This window comes from Corvus hawaiiensis, chromosome 26 (genome assembly GCF_020740725.1).
Source record: "Corvus hawaiiensis isolate bCorHaw1 chromosome 26, bCorHaw1.pri.cur, whole genome shotgun sequence".
NCBI lineage: Eukaryota > Metazoa > Chordata > Aves > Passeriformes > Corvidae > Corvus > Corvus hawaiiensis.
In genome coordinates this window covers 15773653-15800145 of record NC_063238.1, presented here as the reverse complement: position 1 = coordinate 15800145, position 26493 = coordinate 15773653, and the positions used below count along the sequence as shown (strand labels likewise).

Here is a 26493-nt window from a genome sequence, read left to right as displayed (position 1 = left end):
CTTTAATATATTTTGATTGGCAATTAGATGGAAGTCTCTAAGCAAATGGAGGTTGGGGTATAGAAGTTCTTCAGTTGGTTGTAACGTTATGATTATCTTATGGAAGAGATTGACTAAAATGTTAGCCTAAAAAAGCTGACTGTGCTTGATGAGCAAAGGTGCACATCTGGGAAACAAGTGAACAAGGTGGTTGACTATCTAAGTCTGATCATGTCTGAAGTAGGCACTGAGAAAAAGGAATTGAGCACTATGGTATTTTAAGTGACTGCAAATTGCATCGGTTTTAAACTTACAAAACTGTTGCCTGTACCTGTTAAATTTAACTACATAGGAACTACAGGTGGGCTCTTTCAGGAAGTAAGATTTCCCTTCCAGGTCTTATCTTATTTAAATATTGAGGAAGTTGCTGTGCTGACCCTGGGTTTGAGCTGCCATCCATGTGGGATGCTGAGCAGAGGCAGGGCTGCCTCACTGCTCATCCAGCTCTCTCCAGTTCTTTCTGTCTGGAGTGCTGTCTGTGGTCATTCACTCCTTCCCATTTGAACAGGCTTGTGATGAAGAACTACTGGTACCATCTGAAGTTGCCAGATTGTTCTTGATGCCTTTTCAGAGAGGTTTTTATATTTTATGTAGCTCAGTGGATGTTTGCTCTGCATGTCTGTGTGGATTCTCTTGGAGCTAGCTGTCAGCAGCTTGGCAGCCCACAGAGCATCACTGCCATACACAGAGGCATCTGGTGGTCTCGCCTTCCTTTTCCTGGAAAGGCTCTAGGGGATTGCTTCAGCCCTTGTTTACATGGAAGATTATCTTTAATGGGGACTATCAGGTTGTAGTTTGTCATCACTCCTCTCTGCCTGGTGGCTCAAGGAAGCACTCTTTTCCTGAAGCAGTGAGACAATTTCAGCAGCCCCAAACACAAACACCGCTTAAGTGAGAGTATTGTGTTATTGTCACATACAGTCAACTGAAAGGCGGAAGTGAAAACTCATTTTAGCAAATTCTCTGTAAGTTTAAACCAAGGAGGGTTTTTTTGTGGTGACAGCTTGAAATTCAAGGGTTAAAGTGAGCCTTTGTTCATGGTGGCTGCTCACGCTCCTGCTAGGCAGGGTAGCTGCACAACTGAATTCTGAATGATTCTGAAAATTAAATGGGATTCAAAAAGAGGGAGAGAAGAATTCGTGGAAACTCATAACGCAGTGAGAAAAACTAAAGGAAAGACACAAGATGAAAGGTGCTCAACAGTCTAAGCTCAGGTTATCGCATTTGCGCCCCAGGGCAGCACTGAGTGTAACAGCTGGGATGGGAAGAACATAGGACTCCAAGGAGCCCAGGAGTCCTTCAAATACTTGCTTTAGTTTAGTATTTCAAGAACTGTTTTTTGAATCCAAAGGATGATTTACAGCTCCTTGTTTTTAATAGGAAAAACTGTTTTAATTGGGATGACTCTTAACATTTATCTGATAAATGAGAAATGGCCAACCCTTGCTGTTGATTGCTTCCATCCAAGAAGCCTTGCTATCCACGCTAAAATTGTGTAAAACAGCTGCCTTGAGTTTAAGCATGGCCTTGTTTATCACTGTGGAACAGGTGGTCATCTGTGAAGTTATTTTTGCTTCTTGATGGCATTATCTTAAAAGCTATTTGTATGTGATGTTTGATTTTGTCTGTTTTTTTAACAGCTCTCCCTCTTAAGGAATTATCTATGGATTCTTTTGAGAGCAATCATCTTTCTCTAAACAAGGTTTTGGAACAGTGGTATATATATAACTCTGTCCCTTCCTTACTAAGCTTATCCATGATTATCCCTCTCACAAGGGTAAAATGCTTTTCACCATGGAGTTTTTTTATACCTTGGAAAATCTCTCACAGATTTACCATTTCAAGGAATGAAAGATCCTTTGAAATGCTTTGGAAGAGGAATGGTTCTTCTTGCTGGAGTAATACTTTCTTTTCACACAGGCCACTCCTCCGGTGAACATTCCAGGGTCAGCAAAATTCACTCCCAATGGCAGTAGCTTTAGCATCTCCTGGCAGTCGCCTCCAGTTACCTTCACCGGCATTCCAGTAAGTGCACATCAAAAAAGGAAAGAAGAGGAGAAAAAAGGTTTTTTAGATCATCTTACTTTGTTTCACAGTGTGTAATTTTAGAAGTAAATGTTACATAACAAATACCAAAAAGAAACAAATTAAACATGTGCCTCAGTTTGCCAGCATGGCTGTTTTTAACACCTTTGTTACTCTCTTCATCAGTACAGTTAGGTTACTTTTGCATCGGTGTCTACAAGCAGACAATTGAATCTATAATATATATTTTTTAAACTATATGATTACAAAAGAACATTCTGGTGGGTGCAGAGCCTGGCACTATGTGCTTCTTTTTATTATTTCTTAAAAAACTAGATGGAAAATCAGCCTGGTAATGGTTATGCTAACAGGCCAGTTGGATTCAGGCAGTGGGGCTGTTACCTGAATGAACTCTGAAGCAACTGAAAGAAACAACAAGATGCATTCAAAGTCCTATTTTAGAAGGCTACAAGTATGTAGCCACTACTGATAGCAGAAAAATGTTGTTTTATACAGAAAATATGTTCAGTAGCTATTGCATTTTGTTATTAATACTATTGCAGTTTGACAGCTTTTTAATGAGGATGTATTATATGGAAATTCAACACTGACACTTTCTTCAGAAAAGCTGGTGTACAAGGCGTAGTTCTGTGAACAGGACTGCAGAAACGTGATGTTTGCTTAAACAGAATCGCTGTGGTTCTAAACGTACCACAGTGTGGGCGTGTGTACTGCGGGGGGACTGAAAAACCTTTATGACGAGTTGCAAGGGATTCAGCTTGTTGTGTCTGGTGTGAGGACTGCTGAAAATAAATGTAAATCACTGTTTACAAGTAGTGGAAAATCTCTATGATGAACATAAATAAATATTAATGTAAAGTATCCTCATTTTATTGGAAAGCACTGTTTTCATGCTAAATTGATATTCTCTAATCATAAACCTTCTTGATATCATAATATCTCATTTAATATTGCACTTTATGATTTATGAATTTTGAAAGTGTGTTATATAAGGCACATTGCTAATCCAAAAAACCGTATAGCTTTTTTTCTCCTGACTGTGAATATTAGACAAGGTGATAAGAGATACTATTTCCCTCCCTTCTTTTCACCAAATGCATCTCCAAAGCTTCTTACTGTCAACCTTTGGCAAATATTGGAGATTTTCTGCAGAGGCTGTGGCATCCTGCAGAGCTGATAAAAATGAAAGTGGCTGAATCAATTACACTGCACTCTGCCAATGAATATTTATTAAATTCCATCAAGGAACAACTAACAGTGAAAGACATCATGCTGGCAGCAATTTCAACGAGAGTACCTTGAACAGAGTGTGCTATCCACAAAGTTCCCTGAGAATTTGATTTCCCAACAATGGGATTGATATGGAGTAATTATGAAACTGGCTCCTTTTGTGGAGTAGCAGAAACTGGTGCCAGGAGTGTTGGGAATCTAAAAATGCAATTAGTCATATTGTAAATCAGACACTTAAGAGGACAGGATTAGACACGTATGCGTCGAGTTTACTTGTTCAGGCAACAATGCTGATCTGTGGCTGTAGAGTGGAGTTCTCAATAGAATTTAAGAAATGCCAAATCACTTTCTGAGAATTCTATGGAGATGGCAATGATTTAAGTACAATTTGAAAGTAATCTCAATACAAAAACCTGGGGAAGCAGTGATGCAGAATTACAAGCTGCTCAGGGAATCATGTGAACTGCCATTATAGCTCTAACAACATTTATAAGGCTGTTTAACCAAGAAAAAAATAATAAGAAAAATATCTTCCAGGTTTGCACACTTTGACTTCTGTGTCATCAGTGTGATCATTTATGAATTACAAAGGCTTGCCTGCAGTGAAAAATTACGTTCAGTGAGGTTGAAAATGCAAATTTATGTTGAATACCTGTATATTAAATTAAAGTTTTATTTCTGTTTCGAAGTAAATTAGATACTGCTTTACCAAAACGGGGGTGTGGCAATTCCCACCCTTACACCGAGTGTAGGTACTTCATCTAAATTCAGACTTTCTCCTTCCCTGATGGGGTTTATTTAAGCCCAGACTATGTGACAGAGCCAGCATAACATAAAACTCATGCAGTTGTGACATACGCGGTCCCTGAGATGAGACGCAAGTCTGTAGCACTCAAGGGAACTCCAGAGAGTAAGTCCAAACCATTACTTTCTGACTTTTAATATTTATTTTACTTACTAATATTTATGCAAGCCATTTTCTAAAACAGCTTTGGAATGTTTTTCTGGCCTGGACAAACCACTGAGCAGGAAAAGATTACATATAGATCTGAAAAAGTGCATAGGTCTACACATTTTTTCATGTTACTAGTGGTGTTGGAATGGGGCTGTTGAATCCTGGTTTTGAACAGGATTCTTTCTAGACCTGAGTCTCCTGAACAGGATTCTGGTTTTGAACAGGATTCTTTCTAGACCTGAGTAGTTAAGACCATGGAGAAACAAAATTTCAAAATAGTCTCCTTTTGCATTTATTTTTTGACACATACTGTAGTGTTTCCTTCTTTCATTCTTGTGGACACTGAATTTTAGTGACACTGAGCACTTCTTGCTTTCTGTCCTGGGAACTGGGGTGTTCAAACACCATGAATTGCATTAAGTCCTTGTTTTTGGAAAGTTTTTAGCAGAGCAGCACCGAAAGGCCATTGTGAATATGGGTGTGCTTATCAGCAAGTAACCGAGCACCTCAAAACAAGCCATACATACTGCTGGATCAGTTTGGCTCAGTATGTGGCTGCTCTAGGCTCAGGAGTATTCACAACATCTAAATATAGCCATTTATTTGAAAGTATTGTAGTCATAAGGGAGAAGAAGTGGCCAAGGTCACTCGTTTGTTCAATCTGGAGAAGAGGAGACTGAGGGGAGACCTCATTGCAGTCTGCAACTTCCTTGTGAGAGGAAGTGGAGGGGCAGGCACTGAACTCTTTGTGGTGACCAGTGACAGGACCTGAAGTAATGGCCTGAAGTTGTGTCAGGGAAGGTTTAGTTTGGGTATTAGAAAAAGGTTGTTCCCCCAGAGGGTGTTTGGGCACTGGAACAGGCTCCTGAGGGAAGTGGTCACAGCACCAAATCTGACAGAGTTCAAGAAGTGTTTGGACAATGTTCTCAGGCATGTGGTATTAACTCTTGGGGATGGTCTGTGCAGGGCCAGGAGTTGGACTTGTTGATCCTTGTGAGTCCCTTCCAACTCAGGTTATTCTGTGGTTCTGTAATTAGGGGAACCTCCAAAGCCCTTTGTGTTCTGAATCATGCATAGGTTAGATTCCAAGGCAGATGGGAAATACAGTTTTTCATACCATTTTTCTAAGATAACTTTGCAGGTGAAAGGTTGAGTGTTGGAGCAGTTATGAGCCATTGTGAGGTGTTCTCTGCATGAAGCAGAAAGGACAGGCTGATGTTTGTTCTACCAATTAAGACTGAACTAGGAGAATAAATTGGCCACAGCCTAGGGATGCATGAGGAGAGTGAGTTAAGTGATGCAAATGGGATGAGCCATTGTGAACTCCGTATGTCTTGGCAGTGGAGGACTTACAATGACCATGTACTTCCACTTTTATGTAATGTAGGGTAAAAGTCTTCCTCAATGTCAGTGTGATCTCCACTGTGTGATACTGACTTTCATCTGCCTGCTCATAAGACCCAAAAAAGTTGAACAGGCAAGATCTTTGATAATCTGATGTTTACAGATCACAAATCTTCTCTGTAGCCACAGTTTCCCCCCCGGGAGTTGTAACTGGAAACTCCAGGTCCTTGCTTCAAACAAACAGTGTCATTTTACTCTGCATTAGACAGCACTTCAGACAAGAAAAGCCTCCAAGGGCAAGGACTGCCTTCTCAGGGCTTGCTCTTAATCTGCTCTTAGTGTTCCCTACAGAGAACAGCTGACTGGTATTGTTTAGGCCTGCTGCAAAGCTTACCAAAATACACTAAAGCTCATCTTCAGTGCTGTTTTGCTGCCTTGGTGTGCCAGTCCATGGAACCATTGTGCAGAGACCCTCCCAGGAGAATGCGAGGGAGGAGTCCACACACTGCAATTACTGCTCCAGCCTGATCTCTGTTCGGAAGGAAGCACAGTAATTGCTTATAACATAGTAGGTCATGCAAGTTCTCTTCTGTTCAATGACAACCAGCTACTATGTTGGGTGTCAGTTACTAGTAGTAGACACATAATAATTTCTGTTATAAAGTGTTTCTGAATCCTAGCACAATGACTGGAGATATCTGGTTACTGGTAATGACTGGAAAACTGCACAGTGTCTGGTAAATGCCAAATACTACAAAAGGGCTATTGCTTTGCATTTTATCTTAAGTGTTTCAATCATTCTTAGGTAAAACAAGGAAAGTGGTTGATAAAAATTCGGAAAAAAAAGTAGCAGAGAACAAGCTGCCCTCAGTATTCTGGAGGGATAGAACAAAAGGAGCTAGTGTGGTCTCTGGATGTACAAAACATGGTAAGCTGGCAGAGAAAGAGGAAATTGCTTTCAGGTTTTGCAGGTATAATTTCATATATCAGTAATGGTCTAAGTTTGTTCAGAGTGTGAGCCACCTATGCAGTTAAATCAGAAATTTCTCTTGCTAACAGTCAGGAATAAAAGTTGAAAGAGTGTCTGCACTCAATTACGAGCATTAGTTTTTTGCTACTATGGAGTAGCTTTAAAATTGACTTTGTATCAAAAATCAAAGCACGTACGGTAATTCTCTTCAAGTGAGGTCAGTCAGTTCCCTCTCTTCCAAATATTGTAGGACTTCAAAAGGGCAGGAGGGAAAAGTCATTGCAGTGCAGAGAGCTATGACCATATCTGCAGTTCCTGGCGGCAGGAGGCTTACTGTACACTAGATGCCCAAATGAAGCTTGCTGCATTCAATATACAACAAAAAAATTAGCGTTCAGAATTTTTTTCTGGTGTTTTAGATGTACAGTGGTTGTGGCCTTCACACAGGAGCAAAATAAGACCATATTAAAATAATTTAGGTATTATTTAAGGCCGAGCTTTATGTCCTGTGATTGCTTGAATGATGTTGCCAAGCCCCTTGCTCATGTAGGGGACTTCTTTGGGAAGTCTCAGAAGACCAAACTACACCCTTTCTTTGGAAACATTCACAAAGAGGACACCTGCTGAGAAGGTTTACTGCGCAGAGTAAGGAGATACATCTTGTTAGAAACTTTGATCAGAAGGGCAACATTGCACTCCCTGCCTGTTAAACCTCGAGGGGCCACATTGTAAGTGCTCTTCAACAAACCCTCTTCTCCAAAGGTGTCTCTGCACAAAGAGTACCAAGTCACAGACAGGAGTAACAAGTGAAATCCCTTTATTTCATAGGAGATTATTGGTCTTGATCTCAGCACAGGACAGAGTTTATTTTTCCAGTCATTTTCTTTGCTTAAATTGGAGAAGGTTTTTCTAAGAACTATTCAGAGTTTTTAAATAAGAATTAATATGTTTCTTGTCTTTTCCAAAACCTGCAGTGATGCTGATCTGTATTTTGGTTTGCTGTAGGAGGATGACTGGAAATACAGGGAAACAAACATAACCTAATGCAATGTTTCTAATGCTAAATAAACTTATAGTTTAATTATGTTTGTATATTATATAGTCACTTTTCCTGGGTGTCCTTGCCACCATGCATCATAATTTGCATTTTCTGGGAAAAAGAATTTATACTGCATTCATATGTATATGTTCTTCATAAGCAGCTTTTTTGTCTGTATTGACAGGTCTCACCAACCCATAATCGTCCTGCAGGGAGTGGAGAGCAGAAACAGTCCCACACAGTTCTTTCATCACCGCCTAGAGTAGCATTTGGCTTGAGGTATGGGACCATTAGCTGCTGCTGACACACCACAGCCTCCCAACCTGGAGGGCATTCAGTAAATAAGATCACAGTGGCCAGAGAAACAGAAAAAGCCCACCATCAGCCCTCATTGCAGTTCTCAGGCAGGTTCTTGCTGGAACTCTTCAAAGTAAGCGTTCAGAACCTATTTTTGCTACCATCAAAGGTAAAGTTCAGCTGCACTGTCTGGCTTTGCACTTTTCCCTGAACGGCTGGACTGTCTTATATGTTTACCACCCTTCAGTCAGAATGGTATTTGGCTTCAAAGGAATTATAAAGAACCCTGTCCTACAATAAATTAGATCAAGGCAAAGCTTTTTATGCCTTGTCTTCCTAGACATAAGATGCATTAATTTCCATTAAATCTAACTGATATTTGATCAGAATCTACTTTTAAAGTGTTCAAAAAGTTATGTAAAAAATGAAACTGTAATGCTGAATTTCTTCCAGTAAAGAAACTCCTTATTTCTCATAGTTCTAAAGGTGACTGTAGCCTAAAATGAGACAAGAAGATTTCATGCTTTTCATTTTCTTCATGACTCTCAGATCATTGCATATGCTGCAAACCAAACTTGGGATCTTCCCAGTTCATGGATTGTGCCCATTAATTAATGTTCAGTAATCAGAAAATGTGTGGGTATGCAAGAGAGGAATCATCAGGCAATTCCCATGTGTGCCATGCAACATGTAAAACAGGGATTAAACTGTTCTGTTGGTACAGTTACTTTATTTAAAGATGCCGGGACAGGTGGCATTGCTGTAGTGAACGTTGGACTGCTTGGTGAAGCATTGCTCCTCAGGTTTGCTGGCTTGCGGTGTGTTGAATAAAAAAAATTCCATTTTAACAGTTACTTGGATCATTTTCTGAACTTGTGATCTTTTGAGTGTGGTTGAAAGATGGAAAACAGGACAGTTTTTACAGCTTTAAAAGCAGGTGCTGCCCACCTTGCTGGCTTTGGGGACAACAGAGAAGGTGCACACAAGAATGTGCTGCAAGTGAGAGCAAGGATTAAAACCTTCCACTCACTTTGCTGTTTTTCAGTCGATAAGCTCAGAGCAAACTGTGCAGGAAGGACCAGCAAGGTTAGGAGCTGGTAGCTTTTCTTCCCTTTGACATTGCTGTGACCTGCTGGTGGTCAAGGTGTGCTGCTCTGAGCTATGCCAAATATTTTCACCACAGCTCTGCAGCACTTTAGCCTGACCTGGCCTAGCCTGTACTGTGGAACAGCTATGATTGCCCATTATGGCTTGGCACTTCATGTGGCTAAAGTATAATTTATCTAGTCCAGGTTTAGTTGCTGGCTAAAGTCAGGACTGTATGTTCCTGGGATCATCCCAGGAGCAGAGGAGCAGGCTCAGCAGCTCGCTGCAGAGGCTGTGGAAGTGGGGCAAGGAGAAGGCCTGGTCCCTGTGAGCGGTGGGGTCGTGGCCATACATATGTCTGTCGCTTCATCAGCTCCCAGCTGGCACAAAAACAGCCCAAATCCTGCAAAAGACCCAGGGTTCTCTGCCTCCTGCACGCCGTTGAGTTTGCTATCCTGGTCTTAGAGTGAAAAGCAAAACTACTAAAGCATCTTGTTAACGAGCTTCCCTTTTTCTCTGACAGGAAGCCTAGAGGGGAGGGGAAAAAGTGTCGGAAAGTCTATGGGATGGAGAACAGAGATATGTGGTGCACTGCCTGCCGATGGAAGAAAGCCTGCCAAAGGTTCATCGACTAACGATTGAAATTATGCAGACAATTTGGGGAGAGGGAGGACAACAGCAGAACCAGATTGCTGCAGCTGCACTGTATCACTTCCCATTTTCCCCTCCAGTGATGTGGTGTTGGGGGTTTTGGTTTTTTGGGGTGGTTTTGAGTTTTTTTGGTTGGGGTTTTTTGGTTGTTTTTTTTTTTTTTAGAGCTTTGTATTTCAAAATGAAGCACTTGTAGCCAAGGAGAAGCACTAACTAAAACCTGTGTGGAGCAATAGAGAAAAAAAAAAAAAAACAGCAAAGCCAAGACCACACAACAAAATCTGTCTCAGTAGGTTTGGAAACCAGAGCAGCTATTAGTGTTCTTCTGTAAAGAAAAGGAAAAAGTTGATTATTTTGCTAACTCTGAGCTGCTTGCTCCCTAGGATCATTTTTAACCATTTCAGTCTCTGCTGTGAACATCTGTATTTGCTAAACTGAACAATTTTTCTTTTCCTGAAACGAAGATCTCTTTTTGAAAGCTTTCTAATAAACACTTCAGAGTCATATAAGCTACAGTTTTCTCAACAAAAGCTGTACTAAGACTGGAGACTGCTAAATAATTCTCCTGATACAAATGATCATGATTATATTTTTGAAAAGGGGACGTGGGGAAGAGTTGGGATTTTCATTTGTTTGTTTATAGGAGAAAAGCAAAGTCTGATTTTGCAAGAAGGACAAGCAGCATTCCAGGAAGATGTTTAAACGAGGCACAGACCAGTGGAGTGGAACAAAGTAATTTAAGTACCAAATTGGATTTTGATCCTCTGGAGGAAGAAGAGCAGCAATGGCAAGTCACCAGCAGATACTGTCAAGAGAATTTTGAGGGAAGAAATCGGTGATGCTTGATTGAAACTCACAAGAATACAAGGGGGCTCCAGTAGCTTTTCTTACTATTCTCCCCTTTCTGAGGGGGGGTGAACAGTTGGACCAGCACAGCTGTTGCTGCAGGAGGTCTGTGAAGAACTCGTAAATGCAGCCACTAGGATTATATGTAATACCTAATTCAGGGACATGATCCAGCCCAGCAGTTCTGCTTTTGCTTCCCTTTCTCTTATTTGAGAGATTGTTGTTAAGATAATGGTTTGTTCAGCTTTTACTTTGAAAGCTACTAAGATTGATTTGAAGCAAAAAATTGGTAGAGAAAAGAAAATACCCCCTTCCCACAACATCATCTCAGAAAAAGAAGTACAACAGCAAAGGAGCAACATATTTGTGGTAAAAGACCATTTCTTAACTCATTTTGATATATGAATTAACAAGTTTCTCTACTTGCAGTACTTGGATTCATTTGGGTACTTCAGTTTCTCTGTCCATTAGGAAGTATACACTGGAATGCGGCAGCCTGTTGTTCTGTGTCCACTTGTATAAAATCCTGTTAATTAATGATTATTTCAATGAAAAAATAAAGGAAGGATTTACTAGGAAATGAATGTATATGGCGAAATAATACTTGCCTGTTAAAGAAAACAAGACACCTTAAAAAAATCAAAGACACAGAAGCAAAACTTTGTCTATTAATAGAGGCATGAAGGGCCACAAATGCCCAGGTTATTTTTTTTCATAGCATTTGAACTAACTGAAATTAGACCAAATCTTTTTCTACTTTTTTTTTTTTTTTTTTTTTGATTGTCTAAGCTGGCTCATTCTCACAACAGGACTTTTAAGTATCTAAACAACTTTCTAAAATCTGGTCCAAAGTTCACTTGATAGCTTTATTAAGTGTGCAGCACTGCTTGTGTCTGTGTAAAAGCACAAAATAACAATGCAGTTGTTTGGAATACACACCGTGGATTCCATAAGGTAGTACTGAAAAGAAGAAGCTATAATAGGAGCTACTGAAGGTTATCATCTGATTCTCTGTGAACAAGTTAATTGGGCAATCAGGTGCCTAATTTGAGCATGCTATTTCTGCAGTTATTTACAAATTGTGTAATTTACATGCACAAGTGGCAAGATACGCTTGCATGCATGCAATTACTTGATTTTTTTGCCCAATTGTGTTCTCTAAGTCATTAAAAAAAAAAAAGACTCTGAAATCCAGTAAGACCCTTAGATATATACACGAGTGTTTATGAGTATTTTTGTATGTGTGTATGTGTATATACGTGTAAAACTATATATATTATATAGTTTTATATGTGTATATAAAATCTGAAATGACCAGGGAGAAGAAAGATTGTTTTCTTTACAAATAGAAAAAAAAAGACACTAAGAGTCAGTGGAGATACACAGACACTGTATTATCTTCATTCCTCTTAGTAAAACGTGGGTTTTCTTTACGTGTTGTATTTTTTCAATTTCCAGAGTAAAATACCTCATAGTAATTCATAGACATTTTATCTTCAAACACTGGGCTTGCTGATGGTGTACTTACTTTGATAGAACTTTAAAAATTTGGGACTTTCCCAAGATACTCCTGCCAATTTGTTCCCTGCCTCCCATTTTTACAAGCACTCCAAGACTATAAAGCATTCCGTAATTAATTTGACTGTTGTTGGACTAACAGTATTTGCCTATATATTTGTTGTTCACCTCCTTTTTGCTTTGGAGGATTTTTTTGAAAATAATGTATCGGATTGTATATGATTTCTGTAATGTCATGGCATTGTGAGCACCTTTCCCGAGGGCACTTTATAGATTATTGTAATAAGATTATTCTTTATAAATTTCTGCACAGAAGAATGGTTTTGTTGCCAGACCAGATTGCCCTCTGATACAAATTGGATATGGATTACATAAGGGACTAAAGCCACAAACCATTAAAACAGGAGAGAAAGATGGTGTTAACAAGGCAGAGAACAGAAGGTATTGATAAATCCTGCCAGGACAAAGCTAAATTACCAGTATTTTTACACAACCTTTAATCAGTGCTTTATATTAAATCAGTCTTGGATCTTGTGGCTGTGGTATTTTGATTCATACATAGGCACTTGTCGAGGTACCATGCCTGAACCAAGGCCGGCGATAGCGCGACAGCCCGGCTGCCTGGCCCTGCGCAAAGTGTTCTGCAGTTGCTTTGGGCTTTGAACTCCAATTAATTCATGTTGCACAAGCAGTTCAGCACCTGCTGAGATCCCCTTTGTGATCCTCACACAGCCAGCAAGAACAGAAATGTCAGCAAAGCCTTCCTTCTGCTGGCAGTACTGATCATAGTCTGGAGTAATCTCTTCCATTTTTTCAGTCTCTTGCTTCTGTGTTGCTTTGGGCTGTGTCTCTGTCCTGACTCCTGATTTATCTCACACTTCTGCACCGACTTCTCCAAAACAGTCAGATTTCTTTGATCTCCTGCGGAAGAGCTAGCCTTCAGGCTCTGGTCATTCACTGGCTTTACTACATGCCAGTTCCGGTTTTCAGTTTCTCTGTGGGAGGTAGGTCATTGTCTCTGGCCCCCCAGAGAAGTCCTGAACATCATGCAGTCTCTATGTGCTACAGGGATTTGGACGTGGATTTATCTATGTCGAGAGCCAGAACTTGATACAAAAATGTAAGGATCTGTGTTATTGTTAATAGTATTGATGTTGGTAACAAAAATTGCCAATATCAGTATCAGAGTGGAGATAAACTGTATTGATCCCAAATATTCCTTAGGAGTTTCCATGTTAGAACAAAACTATTTCCCAGTTCCCCATCCACCCCATCCCTCAAAAGATCTGGAAAATGAGATAATTTTAGAAGTGGGAAATTTTAATGGCAATTTTTAATGTTGACTGTGCTCCAACTGCTCCTCTGTGAGGCTATTGAACATTAAAACTCAGATCATTAGTCATAAAACGGTTTCCACACAAAACAATGTGCCTGATTCTCTAGTGCCTTGCACAAATGCAGCAGGATATACAAGATGCAAAGTGAGTAAAACGTCTTCTGTTCCAATTTGCAAGTTTACACTTTTAACCAATACCAGTCATCACCTAGCATGTACCTGTTGGCAGGTCAGCCCTGCTTGTGTGAATAAGCTGAGCAGAATGCCTGTCTGTCCAGTTACTTTCCCAGATCCTTAGCCTGGTATGAGTGTTAGCTGTCTATCTACAAGTTCCTTGCAGCCATTGGCTATTGCCAACGTCACCATCTTTATTCCTTCTCCCTTTCATTTTTCACAAGAATGACTAGATAAGCAGCACAACAGGAGGCAAAGCTTTAGCCAAAGGCTCTTGTAGAACCTGCATGTTAGATTCCAGCACCGTGCAATGTCCCAGATGTTCTTGGCACTAATTTTATTTCGTCATTCATTCTGATCCAGTACATTGGGATGGTTTTCTATTGGTTGCTGTGGCCTGGGACCAGCTAAAATGGCCCTGTCAAGAATCCGGGACAATCACTGTAAGAATGGCAATACAAAGTGATTTCTTTCGTCTCCTGCCTGTGTATATGTTGGAACATATCTCAGAAACAGGGCATGGAATTAGAGGCTTGCTAGCCATTTGCAGAGATGTTGGAGGTTGCCACTGAGGCTTCCTTCTGTTGGTTCAAAGTTGGAGGCATCTGCTGGAGAAGGTTGTGCTGCACCTTTTCTTAGAAATATTTTGATACAGAAACGCTTGTAAAGTCTCATCTTGATCTTATATTTTATTCAATCTTCCTGTGAGGTGGTAGCACTGGAACTGAGAGCAGTAAGGAGTTTGGGCTTTAATCTGCATTTGTCAGGATTTTTCTGGTAGATAACCAGGCAGTTGTAAAGTATCATAGTGTAGATTTTATTCTAATGTAAAGTCAGCAGAGTTTTATGGTACCTTTAGAAAATACCTAGAAGGAAGTAATGGGCAGAAATCAAGCTGAGGGTTTAAATACACTCTCTGTCTGCTAGATGGGAGCAGCCTTTCTTTGCATCCATATGGAGCTGGAAAATCTTCAAGATTGCGAAACAGCCGATGTACACCTATACTTGAGAGTGCCCACTTGAACTGCTCGTTCCATCTTGAACTACAGTGCTTTCCCTCTGACCGTGCTCTCAGTTCTATCCAAATGCAGGAATTAAGGAGGTGTGTGTCTTCACTTGCAACTTTCTGAGTTTATTCCTCAATATAGAAAACACTCATCATGTTCTTTGTGCTTCACGCAGGCCACTTGTAACAGCAATGCAGAAAGACCCTGCGAACAGAAGTCAGCCTGTTTCTGATGGCACCAGGCAGAAGAAAGTACAGGTTGCTCTGGTGCTTGCTCACACTCACAGCAAGAATTCGTTCAGTTGATGAAATAGAAGGGAATAGATAAATTTATTAACAAGCCAGTGTTCTTGTGGTTTTGGACACAACACCTATAATGTTTCTCCTCCTGTGTTTGAATCTGAATGTGGGATCTCTAATGCACCCTTGAGGGAAATAAAATGAGCAATGTAAATGCTCTTTCAGCATTAAATCTGAATTCTTTGTGTAATTAAAATCTAAAGATGGACTTGAACATTCTAAAATGTTTGAGTGTTGGTATTTACTGTTTGCCAGTCCTCTTAGGGATTCAGGTTTGATTCTGGAGTCCTTATCGTAGTATGTGATACCCAGTATCGATTAGTACGTGATGTGTAATGGCAATGGCCAGATAAACAAAAGTTACTAAAAACTTGTTGTTTGTTAAAAACTGCCTCTGGAAGACAGGAAAAAAGAAAATAGTTAATAGAGATTTCCTCAGGGAATGTGAGAGGGCTGTAAAGGCAGGATGCAAGTTTATTTGAATGGAAGATGGCTAAGAAAATGATTTTTTTTTTTCTATTTTAGGCAAAATTAAAAGAGCAATATTTCACTACTTGAATTCTTAAAATTAGAATGAAGCACTAATCGATGAACATGATCTTAATGCTGTAGCTTAGGAAGTTCCGAATAAAAAAAAATATATAAAAATACAGAAAATTAGCTTGAACCATAACCTAATTTTAATGTAAATCTATACATTTGTGTAAATCTTTTCAGGATCTACTGTAAATATAAAGGCTTCTTGTCTATAAAGTTGCTTGGTCAAAACATGCTTTGTCTATAATTGAATTACTTCTTACCAAATGACTACAGCAAGCAAAAAAGCAGTATGTTAGCATAATATCCTGGAGAGTTGTGTGTTGCACTTTGCAAAGGGCTAATTCTACATGAACTTAAAACATGTCACTGCATATTTTTTGTTATATCTGCAAAGGTATCAGCTTCAGTAAACCCAAGGTTTTGAGCCGTGCTATCTAGGATTTTGAAATTTTGCAAGTTTTGCAAATTCTCAATTTTGCTTTATTTTTACCCAGAAAAATGCTATTGGATCCATAATAATTTTTTCCTATCAACCCTTTTTCCTGTGTCCAGGCACTCTGTTTTGCAGCTTCCCAAATGTGTATACTGAAGTGAATAAAAATCAGCATCTTCAGTATTAGGACCTACAAATGTAAATAGCATTTACATCGTATCAGAATTTTTAGTATCAGTGTTTAACTGTGGTAATTAATTCTTAAAATGATGCCAACAAATCTTGCAGGGAGGAGGAGCACATAGTCTATAAATTAGGAAGTATGACTGCACAGATGAAGAACTGCTGGTATTACAAGAATAAAATGTAGGCTTCGGTTCATCAGAGCACTCGAGTATGTGTTTACCTCCACTTGTGGAGTTTCTTGATGAGACTCCTTGTGTTTCTGAAGTTTGGCACACAGTTTTGAGCTCCTCTGAAATCAGGCCTTGGCAAGAGCAGATACTCCTATAGCTTTGTCTGAAATACACACTTTGTGAGACAATCTACCTTTTCCTGGGTTTATGCAATTTATCTTGTGTTTAGAAGACCAGACAAATTTAGAGAATTCTTTTTTTATTACAATTTTTTGCATTGCAAAAGGGAAGGTAAGAAAGAGACAAGCTCAGCTGTACGTTTCATCATGTGAAAGCATTGGTTAAGTTTGTAAAAGATGTGTATTTGACATCAAGCTCAAAGAAGCTTACTTGATTACATTGAAAAAAAGATGCATGATAAGCAGATTATATTAAACAAATTTCTCTTGTTCCATCTGTATTCCCTGTACACTCAACACTCCTCCAGGCAACTGGAGGCATAGGAGCTCTGAGTATGCAAGGAAATAAGTGAGTTTACTTAAAAACTTTAGGAATACTATGTTTTTAAGCCACAAATGATGTTGCCTATGTGTAGTTTTTTAGTATTAGAAGAAAATAGACAGTAGCCTTATTAACCAGGTGCAATACTTACAAAGGGCTAAATTAGGGAAACAAGTGATGTGTGTCTGTACATCACTGCAAATGTGCACTCTCTGAAAACTGACTTTTATGGCACTGCGATCTTAATACCTCTCTGAAATGATAATGTTGGTATAATTTTATGACTGTTTATAATACATTATGAAACAGGATTTGGGAATTCCTGAGAACCAAAAGGAGGAGGGGGAAATTGTAAATCACATAGACTAATGGTATGTTATTTTACATGACAAAAGTAAACTAAAACACCTTTACAAAGCCATACAAATTCTGGATTATTGAAAGAAAAAAATCTACTCCCCTTGGTTACAGAGATAGTTTAGTCTGAAATTTCCTTTGATTTGTTTCTTGCATTTTCTCAAAGGTTTGGGTTTGGTTTGGGGTTTTTTTTGTATTCTGATGGTGAAAACATTCCTAAATTACCAGTATTTGGCTTAAATGGTATTATTTTGAAAAAAATACTTTTAAAATTGAGTTCTTCATGATACTGTACAGTTTGAATGAGATCATGCAACATGATCTGCTCCAGCTTAAGTAGAGAGTTCATACAAGCAGAAGATTGTAGGAAAAGATTGCACTGAGGATTCATTGTTCAGTCACGAGAAAGATCTGAATGATCAGACTAAAAGCTCCACTCACGTATTTCTTCTCTCTATCTGCACTGCAGGGTTGATGGTAATACAGGCTGCCAAGTACAGTGTATCTGGCTATCTCACCCCTGTTTGGGGTTTTTTTTTGCTGATAAATAATGAAATACACATAATCTTCCCGTCTATCTCTCTTCCTGTTTTTGTCTTGTGCTCTGAGTCCAGAATTAGCTGAAAGACAGAAATAATCAGGTCTGTTGAGCAGAGGTTGTTTGGTTCTTTCCCTGTTTGACTGACTTCTAACAAAGGGCCAAAGTACAAACGCAGAGACGTTAGTCAAAAGAGGCTTCTTCCAGTCAGGCAAGACCTGAGGAAAATTGCTCAGATTTGGATCCCAGTATGAGGAAAGTAGTCTTAAGCAGTCAGTTACAGAAGTTCTGTGGTTGATTTTTGGTGTTTGGGGCTTTTTTGGTAAATTACAAGTCTGATAAAAAGTCTTACTGCACAATTAAGAGCAGAATGCAGATCTCATTGTAATGAGCTGAGCCCTTGAAGCAGTACAGGTTTTCTCAGGAGAGTTCCAATTATTCCCGTGAATGATTTCATTGACATGGGCTGCTGACACAGGTAATGGTTGTAGAACAAAGGCACATGGGTTTTCCTCTGTGAGCTTTCTGCTGGAATTGGGAGTGTGAAATTGGGAATCTCCCTTTCTGAGGGCTTGAGAATTGTGCATTTGGCTTTGTGAGAGGGATGGATACAGTGCCGGGCTCTTGAAAGAGTTTCTAGCAATACCAGAGGGGCAGTACTCTGGATGTGTTACTTAGTGACAAATTTAGGAGCTGTTAGGCAGGTGGTATTCAGCCTGTAATTGTCCTATTGATACCAGCCCCAGGGAGAAGGGGGTTTCTCAGTATGGGATCCAGGCAGCCAGCCTGTGTGAAGTGAGTCACCGCCATAATCTGTGTGATGTTGGCTCAAGTGCTGCCTTGCTGTGTCCAGCTTGAGGGAGGTTGGTTATCTGCATGCATTCGTGACATGTTCATAGTACAGAACACTCTTTCGAAGAGAGAGAATCTCTTTTTCAGTGATTAAAATAAAACTATGGTATAACTTTTATGTTGCAGAAGGTCACTGAGTAAGCCACAGCACTGTCAGACTTTGAATCAGACATAGTTGTTTCCCTCCTTCCAGAGCCATGCTGCATCTCCTGTGGGGGCTCTCACCGAGCCCTGTAACCTTAACCAAGTTTTTCCCAAAGATTTTCTGGAACGCAGCACTGAGCCCTAAACCAAGTTTGACCCCCAGGTAAAGGAAGCTCTTTCCAACTCTTTCCCAACTCTTAGACTTCCTAAATTAGTGTTTTATTAGTAGACCTTTATAAAGGGGACATTGCCCCATGACTTTCCTTTGGCATTTCTAACACGGCACCATCCAGTGCTGCGTTTGCAAGGAGCCAGACATTATCTTGGTCAGTCATGGGGTTTGGCATTTTTTACATTTAGACCACTGCATTTTGCCTCACACTGTAGTTCCACAGCAGGTTATGGTGACATAAGCTTGTGCTACTGTTGAAAAAGTTCTTTCTACCCCCAGCAGAGATATTTCCAGAGAGAAGTCTCCTGAGTTGTGCTGGCTTGATCCAGTCCTGTAAGTGTAGGTCTGTATAAAATGCTAGATAGCTTACGGCCTGCTGGGTTTGTGCCTCTGCTCTTTCATGTGGCAGGCATGGTAATACTGTCTTTATCCCACTCTGTCTTGTCTGGAGTCTCATTAAGGACCTGAACTTGCACATACTCCTACAGCAGCAAGCTCAGGAGAGCTCCACTTACGGCTGGAGGCATTGATTTTGATATGAAATGAAATATATAATGGAAAAGAGAGGAGTTAGATCAATAATTGTACGTGCAATGAGTCTTAAAACTACATCTTAACTGCACCATGGTTTTGCTAAGCAGATATTGGAGGAATTAAAGGACATGAAAAACAACCTTACTGGACCTTGCTCCTCCCTGAACCAGTCTGGAATTATTCACAGTAGTCTCAGGACCTGCAAGGTTCATTAAGGGGCTGGGAAGTCATGACCTCTGTAGGTCTCTGGGCTACAGGGAACCGGGGTACACTTCTTACCCAGACATGGTAGCAAACAGGAAAGGTCCTCAGCTGCTTTGCTAGTGCAGTTTTTCGTCCTCTTTTTTATTACGGCATCAATTTAATAGTGATGGGAATGCTGGGCAAAAGGTAAAGGGTCATCAGGTAACTGAAGAAAGAGGACCATCAGCATCAATTGCACTGTGGGGTTTTTTAACTCTCTGAAAAAACAAGCATGTTTTCTTGTCCCCTGTTACTCATATTATCTCATGTAAGAAAAGTATTTCCATCATAGAAAGGGAGTGAATTTAGCACAGGGTAAGCAGCTGTAGGGAACTAAAAACCCAGTTGCCCAGTTTTTATGAGTAGGGGATTTCTAATACATTCTGCTTGCAGTAGACTGCAGTATTTAGATCTACACATCCTTTTATCTTGCTTCAGTCACAAAAGAGCCCACATACATTGTTCTTCCTTTGTTTCCTATCAAATCTTGTTTCAGAGAGTATAAAGTAAATTTCTTTTTTAAAAACCAATTTTTTCTGAATTATTTTTAGAACCAGAACATTTCCTCTTTGACTTCAGTATAAAATTACTGAGCTTTAAGTTGCTCTGCATTGCACTTTATATGTTTTTTTCACTTTCTGGGCCATGTATTTTTGATACACAAAACAGTAAAGGTTTTATTTATCTAGTTTTAACTTGAAATTAACCATGAAACTAAGATGCTTTTATAAAAATGCAAGTTCCATAAAATACAGTAATTAATCTCTTTGGGTCAGAGACATTTTTTAATGATACATGGAGAAATACTATAGCTTCTGAAATTATTTATCATTTTGTAAGTTCAATACATTAATGGATATCACGGTTTAAAGTGGAATGTGAATAAGGAGGAGGCAAAGTTCTAGACAGTAGATTTCCTTATATGCAAAACCTACATTAGTTTAATTGGTAAGGGTTTAAAAAAATAGCCTTATCTAGTTTAAAGAAGTGTAAAACTGTTTAACAGGCAAGTTTAAAATGCCAAGAGCTCATAGAAGTTTGGAAATGAGTTTAACAGAAGCAGCCAGGAGCTGTGTTTTTCCCCATGCTGGCACAGCACTGTGCAGTGGGCAGCCTGCGAAGCCCCTGGGCTCTGCAGGGGCTGAACTCATGCCAGTACAAGGCACCCGCTGAAGCTGTAGGAGAGTATGGATTTTCCTGCTTTAAACAGCACCTCTCCAAACCTGCAGGCCCACTGCCAGGTTGGAAATAGTATTTCCATTTGGTTTTTCCTGACTTTGTCCCCACTAGTTTTGGGAACTAGTGTCCTAAAGACAATCCTCTTGTTCCTAAGTGAGTGGATGAACTCGTCTTCCCCCTGGTTTTGGTGTTAAGCTTACAGCACTCACACTATTGCACGTAGTTTATCTTAATTTGTAGATGCCAGTTCCACCATTGTAAACAAAGAATGTCTACTCTGCCCCAGCACAGAATCCTTTTAAATTTTGTGGAGTATGTGGAAAAATAAAGACCAATTTGACTTTCACTTTGACCAAACTCTTTATTCCTCCATCCTTGCAAAAGCTCCTAGTTGGCCACCTCCCAGGGAGCCCAGTTCCTTTTCAGAGGCTGCCAGACATTCTGATCATTTCTACATCCATAGGTAAAAGCTGCTCAAATAGCCTGGGTATAGTTTTCACCTTGGACTGCAAATGTGTCACCTTGCCATTTGTCCTTCCAGGGACCACCGGGAGTCCCTGGAGCAAGGCAAGTGCACTGCCAGTGTTGTGCAAACCTTGTGCTTCGCATCAGTGATAGCTGTGCTGAGGAGAAGCATGGACTGATGGCACCTGTCCATCCTACCAGAGACGTGAGGGCTGCACAGCATGGCTCAGCTCTTGGAATTACAGGGAAAATTAAGCTTAAAACCTTTATAGTAAGCGCTGGGTGTCTCTGAAAACTCAGTCCATGTTCAGCTGAGGAACAAGAGCAGTGGCAGGCCCTCTCCAAGGTCGTGCTCTGTCAGCACAAGAAACAGCTCCGTGGCCCAAGTGGTTGCTGTATTTCCATGTATGTTTGAAGGAAGGCTTAGGAAGGAGGACTTGTAGATGCTATTCCTTTGCAGTCTGGTTTGATTCTGCCCTCTGGGGGCAGCCTGTGGGCCGGCGCAGCACATTTAAATCAGGGGCTTCCACTGACAGTGACTTGGACATAGCAAAAAAACTGTTTCTTATAAGAAGCAGATGATTTTATCTTTCTTACAACATCAAAACCACAAAATGCCACCGTGCACACCTTTGTCAAACTCTCACAGTCCCCTGTAGCACCAGCAGCTGGGGAGAACTCGAGAATTCAGAGGACCTTGGCCATAACTCTTCAAAAAGCCTCTGCAGTCCACTGAAAATAATTTAGTGCTGGATCAAAGCCACACAGACTTGGGCCCTCCAAAACTCTGAGAATTTTGCTGTTATTTCGCATTAAAAAAAGTGTTAAAATCTTTGTGTCAGCATATGAGTCAATTCTGCCTGCTGAACCAAGAGTACTTCCAATGGACTTCAGATATCTAGGGAATCATTCTCAGTACAAGTCAGGACACTCCAAACATTTCAGTTGTTTTTCTTAAATTAACATTTGCAAAATTAGCAGTGTGCATAGTAATGCCTAAAAGTCGATGAAAATAATTGAATGACTACTGAATTCCTGATTTGCTAAGCACAAGCTTCTGAGTTTTATTAACACACAAAACCAGCTTTGTACAGAGTAATTTTTAAAAATAGAGAAGGTTTGTTTTTTTCTCAAGTTACTCAAGCAGTTCAGGTAATAAATAATTTGTTTCTGGTCAATGCATTTTACAGTGAGCAAATCTCATCTTCTTGCACTTCTAATATTCATTGCTTGTATGGAAAAAAAATCTTCACTACTTTTCCATTTCCCAGTGAATGATTGGTTCACTAAGCAACAGGCCATTGCTGTTGCAATTCTTGACTTCAGATTGCAGAATATGCTTAGGTAACTTTAGTCTTGTTCATATGAGTCCTGGTTATCTGATTATTACTCTTTTTCAAGCTTCAAAAATGCTTTTGTGTAGTTTCCATAGATACGGTTGAGTAAAAGTTGCAAGGAAGAATCTAAGTCAAATGCTAAGTAAAAATCAAGTATGTGAAACAAACATGAAGATAAAGTATAATGAGCAAAGTCAATCCATTGCTGAATTAAATGTTTATAGAACATGTTGATTAGCAGAAAGTAGTGATCTTTGTTGAAGTTACATTTAGCAGCAGACCACTGTGTTTTAGTGTCACAAGTGACAAAGCAATTTTTCCTCAGAAAAAGTGCAAATGGAAAACAACATTAAAATAGATCGTTTAGACCAAGATTTTTTCAATTTAAGCCCATCCTGCCTGGTACATTACTGTTGTATGTTCAGGGATGCTCAGGACAACAGACATTCCTCATAGGAAGCAGCTAGGTTCCAAAGTGTCAACTAAATGAAAGGAAAGTGAGCAAACTCATAGGATTTTCTCAGTACTAGCTCAGCTATTGCAAAAAAAGACCAAAAAACCCAAAACAGCAAAAAAGCACTACTCACTACTACTGAACTAGAATTTCAGCAGTTTAAAAGAACCATGCTTTGATCTAGTTCACGCACCATAGCTAAACCCAGGTTTCTGTTGATTTGCTTGTTTGTCTTATGGGGCTTTTACTTCTTAACGATCCTCAAAGCAGGGTCTATCATTACTGAGATGACCACGGTTGAATAGAAGTCTCTTGAAATCCTGAAGTACATGATTAGAGAAACAACAGACTTGAAATGGAAAACTAGTTAAAATTATCCCAAAAAAGCAAAAAGAAAAGTTAATTCTCTTGTTTGGGAAATGCCATTCAGCTACCATTGACTCCCAGGCTGTGTGTTTAACTGACATCATGTAGCTTTGTCAGCTCACATTTTTGTTAAAAGCAGATGGTGAATAAACTACATAGCAAAGGACCTTCCTTTGGTCTTTGTAAATGAATGTATACATACAAACTATGCATTTTCACACAGCTGCATACTGTATCTTCACTCAGTTCAACCTTTCCCCTAGCTTAGAAACCCCCAGACTTCAGGAGCTGAAGGTGCTCCCATCTCCTTTTGCATATATTTGTCTCCTGTCTTGTTTCTGCTCTCCAAAAACCTTAGATGCAGGACAGTGGAATGCTGAGCTGCACAGCCCAAGGAGCAGAGTGGCTGGGGACCTGTGGCCAAGGCAGGGATCTGCCATGCTCTGGGAGACCACTTTGGGCTCCCAGGCCCAGCATGGCCAAAGGCAGAGCCGTGGTATTTGTGCTCCCTGTGCCAGACCTGCTCCGGCCCCAGCACCTCTTGCACTCTGGCTCGGCATCCTGGGCGCTGGGGCAGCCGAGCAGGACGAGCAGCTGCTCTCACACGGGGTCAGGAGCAGTCTGCAGCCACACTCGGTCCAGCTGAGCCAGGGAGAGGCCACTGCCCCTGGGCTTGCAGACACCATCCTCCCCCTTGGGACAGCCTTTCCAGCCACCCCAGCAGCCCCATTTCCTTCTGACCATCACTTCCCCACAGTGCCCTGCAGCACTTGTGAGGCAGGGATGGCTCCTCAGGGGTTGTGGTCTCGCTGCTGAGACCTGCTGCCCCAGGTAATGCAGTGCTCAAAATGCTCCGCCCTTCATCCTAATCACTGGTGGACTTCGGGGCTGGGATGTGCAAGGGACGAAGGATCAGAGCTTGGGTTTAGTGTACCTTCTGCTGGAAGGGAGCAGGAAAGATGGCAAATGGATGTCTTGTTCTTGTAGCTGGTATAATTATATAAAGGAAAAAGATACTGCATGCAACATTTCTTACTTAAATTTTGGGTTGTTGCTAAAATGTACATCAGCCCAGTCTACTCAATGAATGAAGTGTGTTTCTTATGCGTTATCCTACAGGAAGAAAGACCAAAAAAGTAGAAGTAATAAGAATATCCTTGCTTTAGAATAAAGCAAGCATGGACTCAACAACGAAGAAAGATTTTGTTTATATGCAAACTGTTGAAATATTTGATAACAGTATGAAGGCAGTCATATTCTTATGTATCCAGAGATTTGCACTCATCTAGGTTATGTTTAATTGAAAAAATATTTTTGCATTATGTATTTGTGTTTGAGGGGCTAAGTCTTTAATTTTATATTCTTTACAAGAATTAGTGTGGCAATTGCGTTTTTCCATTTACTGAGCTACCTGCCCATGCTAGCTGTTCATTTGCATAAAGAATATTTCCACTACTTCAGAGGTTTTTGGATTGTTGGATTGTTGTTTTCAAAGGGAGCCTGCCCCAGAGGGTTCCACAGGGTTGTCCAGTGTGAGTGGGAGGCTCTCTGGAGCAGGGGGTCACCCTTACCAGGACGTGGCCTGGCACTGCAACAGACACACACGGATTCATTGCCCTGCAATCTGCAACTGCCCGGTGGGCCTGGGGTAGCTCCAGCTGCAGTCCCTCAAATCAAAGCTCTGACTGACTCTGTCAGTCCTTCGCTGTCACTTACTATCACAAAGTTAACTTTTTACAACGAGAAAGAGCTTCCAACTCTGGCACTGATGGAAATACTGAATACTTTTAATATATATATATATATATATATTTGGAAAGTATTTGAACAAAGTGTTTTGTCTTTTTTTATACAACTTTTAGCCAAATAGAAGAATTCTGATTATTACTTCTGTGGATACCTGTCCACCTGTAAATAAACTCATATATTCAGGTACATGAACCTGAAGAGAAAAAATAATAAAGACTGTTCAGGGGCTATGCGCTTTGCTAGCTCCTGGTTCCTTTGTACATAAGAGGTAACTGTTTAAATGTTGGGTGGGTTTTTTAAATTTACTTGTTGTTCCTCTAAAGAAAGAAGAAGAAAAAAAACTTTTGACTTTGTTTTCTCTTTTCTGAGTTAATACAAAGATTTTCTAACTTTTTACTGCAGAAATGGATAAATACCTGGTGCTAAGTGAACGTGAGTCAAACTGGCCATAGCAGACACACCGGTTAGAATGCACTTTTCCTGTGGCACACAATGTATTTTCTCAGAAGGGACTTTCAAAGGACTGTCAGATGTTTACATTTCTTCTTGTTGCCCCAAATAGTTTTGAATATTCAAATAACTTCCAAAAATAAAGTCATGGTCCATTACTGATGCGACAAATCCTTACATTTAAGTATCTACAACAGCTTTGTACAAATACCATTTTAGAGATAGTTGAAATATTGGGCTTTCATACTTTGTAATGCTTTGATGTGACAATAAATATGCTGTTGCTATCTAGTCTAACCTCATTGTAGACCTGTAACTCCCTGTTTCTGGTTATGTTATGAATTGCACTGGCTTGAATTCAGCCAAATACTGACTGTTCAGCTGAAATATTCCGACTGTTATGATGTCCACGAAACATTAATTAAATGCACTTGTATCTGACTACCATGGAGTATGTCAAATTATTCATGTAATAAATCCCTTGTGTATAACTTTTGTTAGTTGTTTATGTGAACTTCAGTTCTTTCACAGCCATGAATGCCTGTGCATCAACCAAGGACCAGCTGGAGTCAGTGATAACCTTTGCATCGACTTCATTATGAACAGGGTTGATGTTTAGACACTGTCAGCTAAGACACACAGGACCAGGATGTTGAATTCTAAGTTTTGCCCCTGTGAATTTGAAGAGCAGCTTTTAGCTGGTGACTGTGGTTTCCCACTTCCAGGCTCATGCTGCTCTTCCTGATGCATTCTGCAAGCAACGCTTCCCCTGTCTTGCTCTTGCCTGGCAGTCGGGGAGCAGCCTCCCTGTGCACAGCAAGGGACACTCCTGATAGCAAAGGATCGTTTGACCAGGATATGCCTTTGCCATAGTAAAGCTGATGAAGCTACTGCTTGAAACTTGCAAGCTGGACAGGCATTCCTGAAAAAAGGAGTAGTTTCTTGGGGGGAAAAAAAAAAAGTGCAAATTAATACCATTTCTGTCC

The 26493-nt window shown here is 40.1% G+C and overlaps 1 protein-coding gene across 6 annotated transcripts in view; it reads left to right on the top strand.

Annotated features, from left to right (window-relative positions):
- ZNF704 (zinc finger protein 704) overlaps positions 1 to 26002 on the top strand; it is a 104999-nt gene extending 78997 nt beyond the window's left edge. Inside the window, exons 7-12 of one of the 6 annotated variants that reach the window (XR_007208311.1) lie at positions 1960 to 2064; positions 7808 to 7902; positions 9530 to 9628; positions 10301 to 10872; positions 14459 to 14633; positions 14714 to 26002. Coding sequence is in view for 2 of the 6 variants with exons in the window: in XM_048329230.1 (XP_048185187.1) it covers positions 1960 to 2064; positions 7808 to 7902; positions 9530 to 9641 (312 nt within the window). In the remaining 4 variants the exon portion in view is untranslated. Of the gene's footprint in view, positions 1 to 1959; positions 2065 to 7807; positions 7903 to 9529; positions 9741 to 10300; positions 10873 to 14458 lie in introns of those variants that run through there. The other 5 variants (XR_007208313.1, XR_007208312.1, XR_007208310.1 and 2 more) reach the window with 5 other exon arrangements.
- Positions 26003 to 26493: the final 491 nt, after the last annotated feature.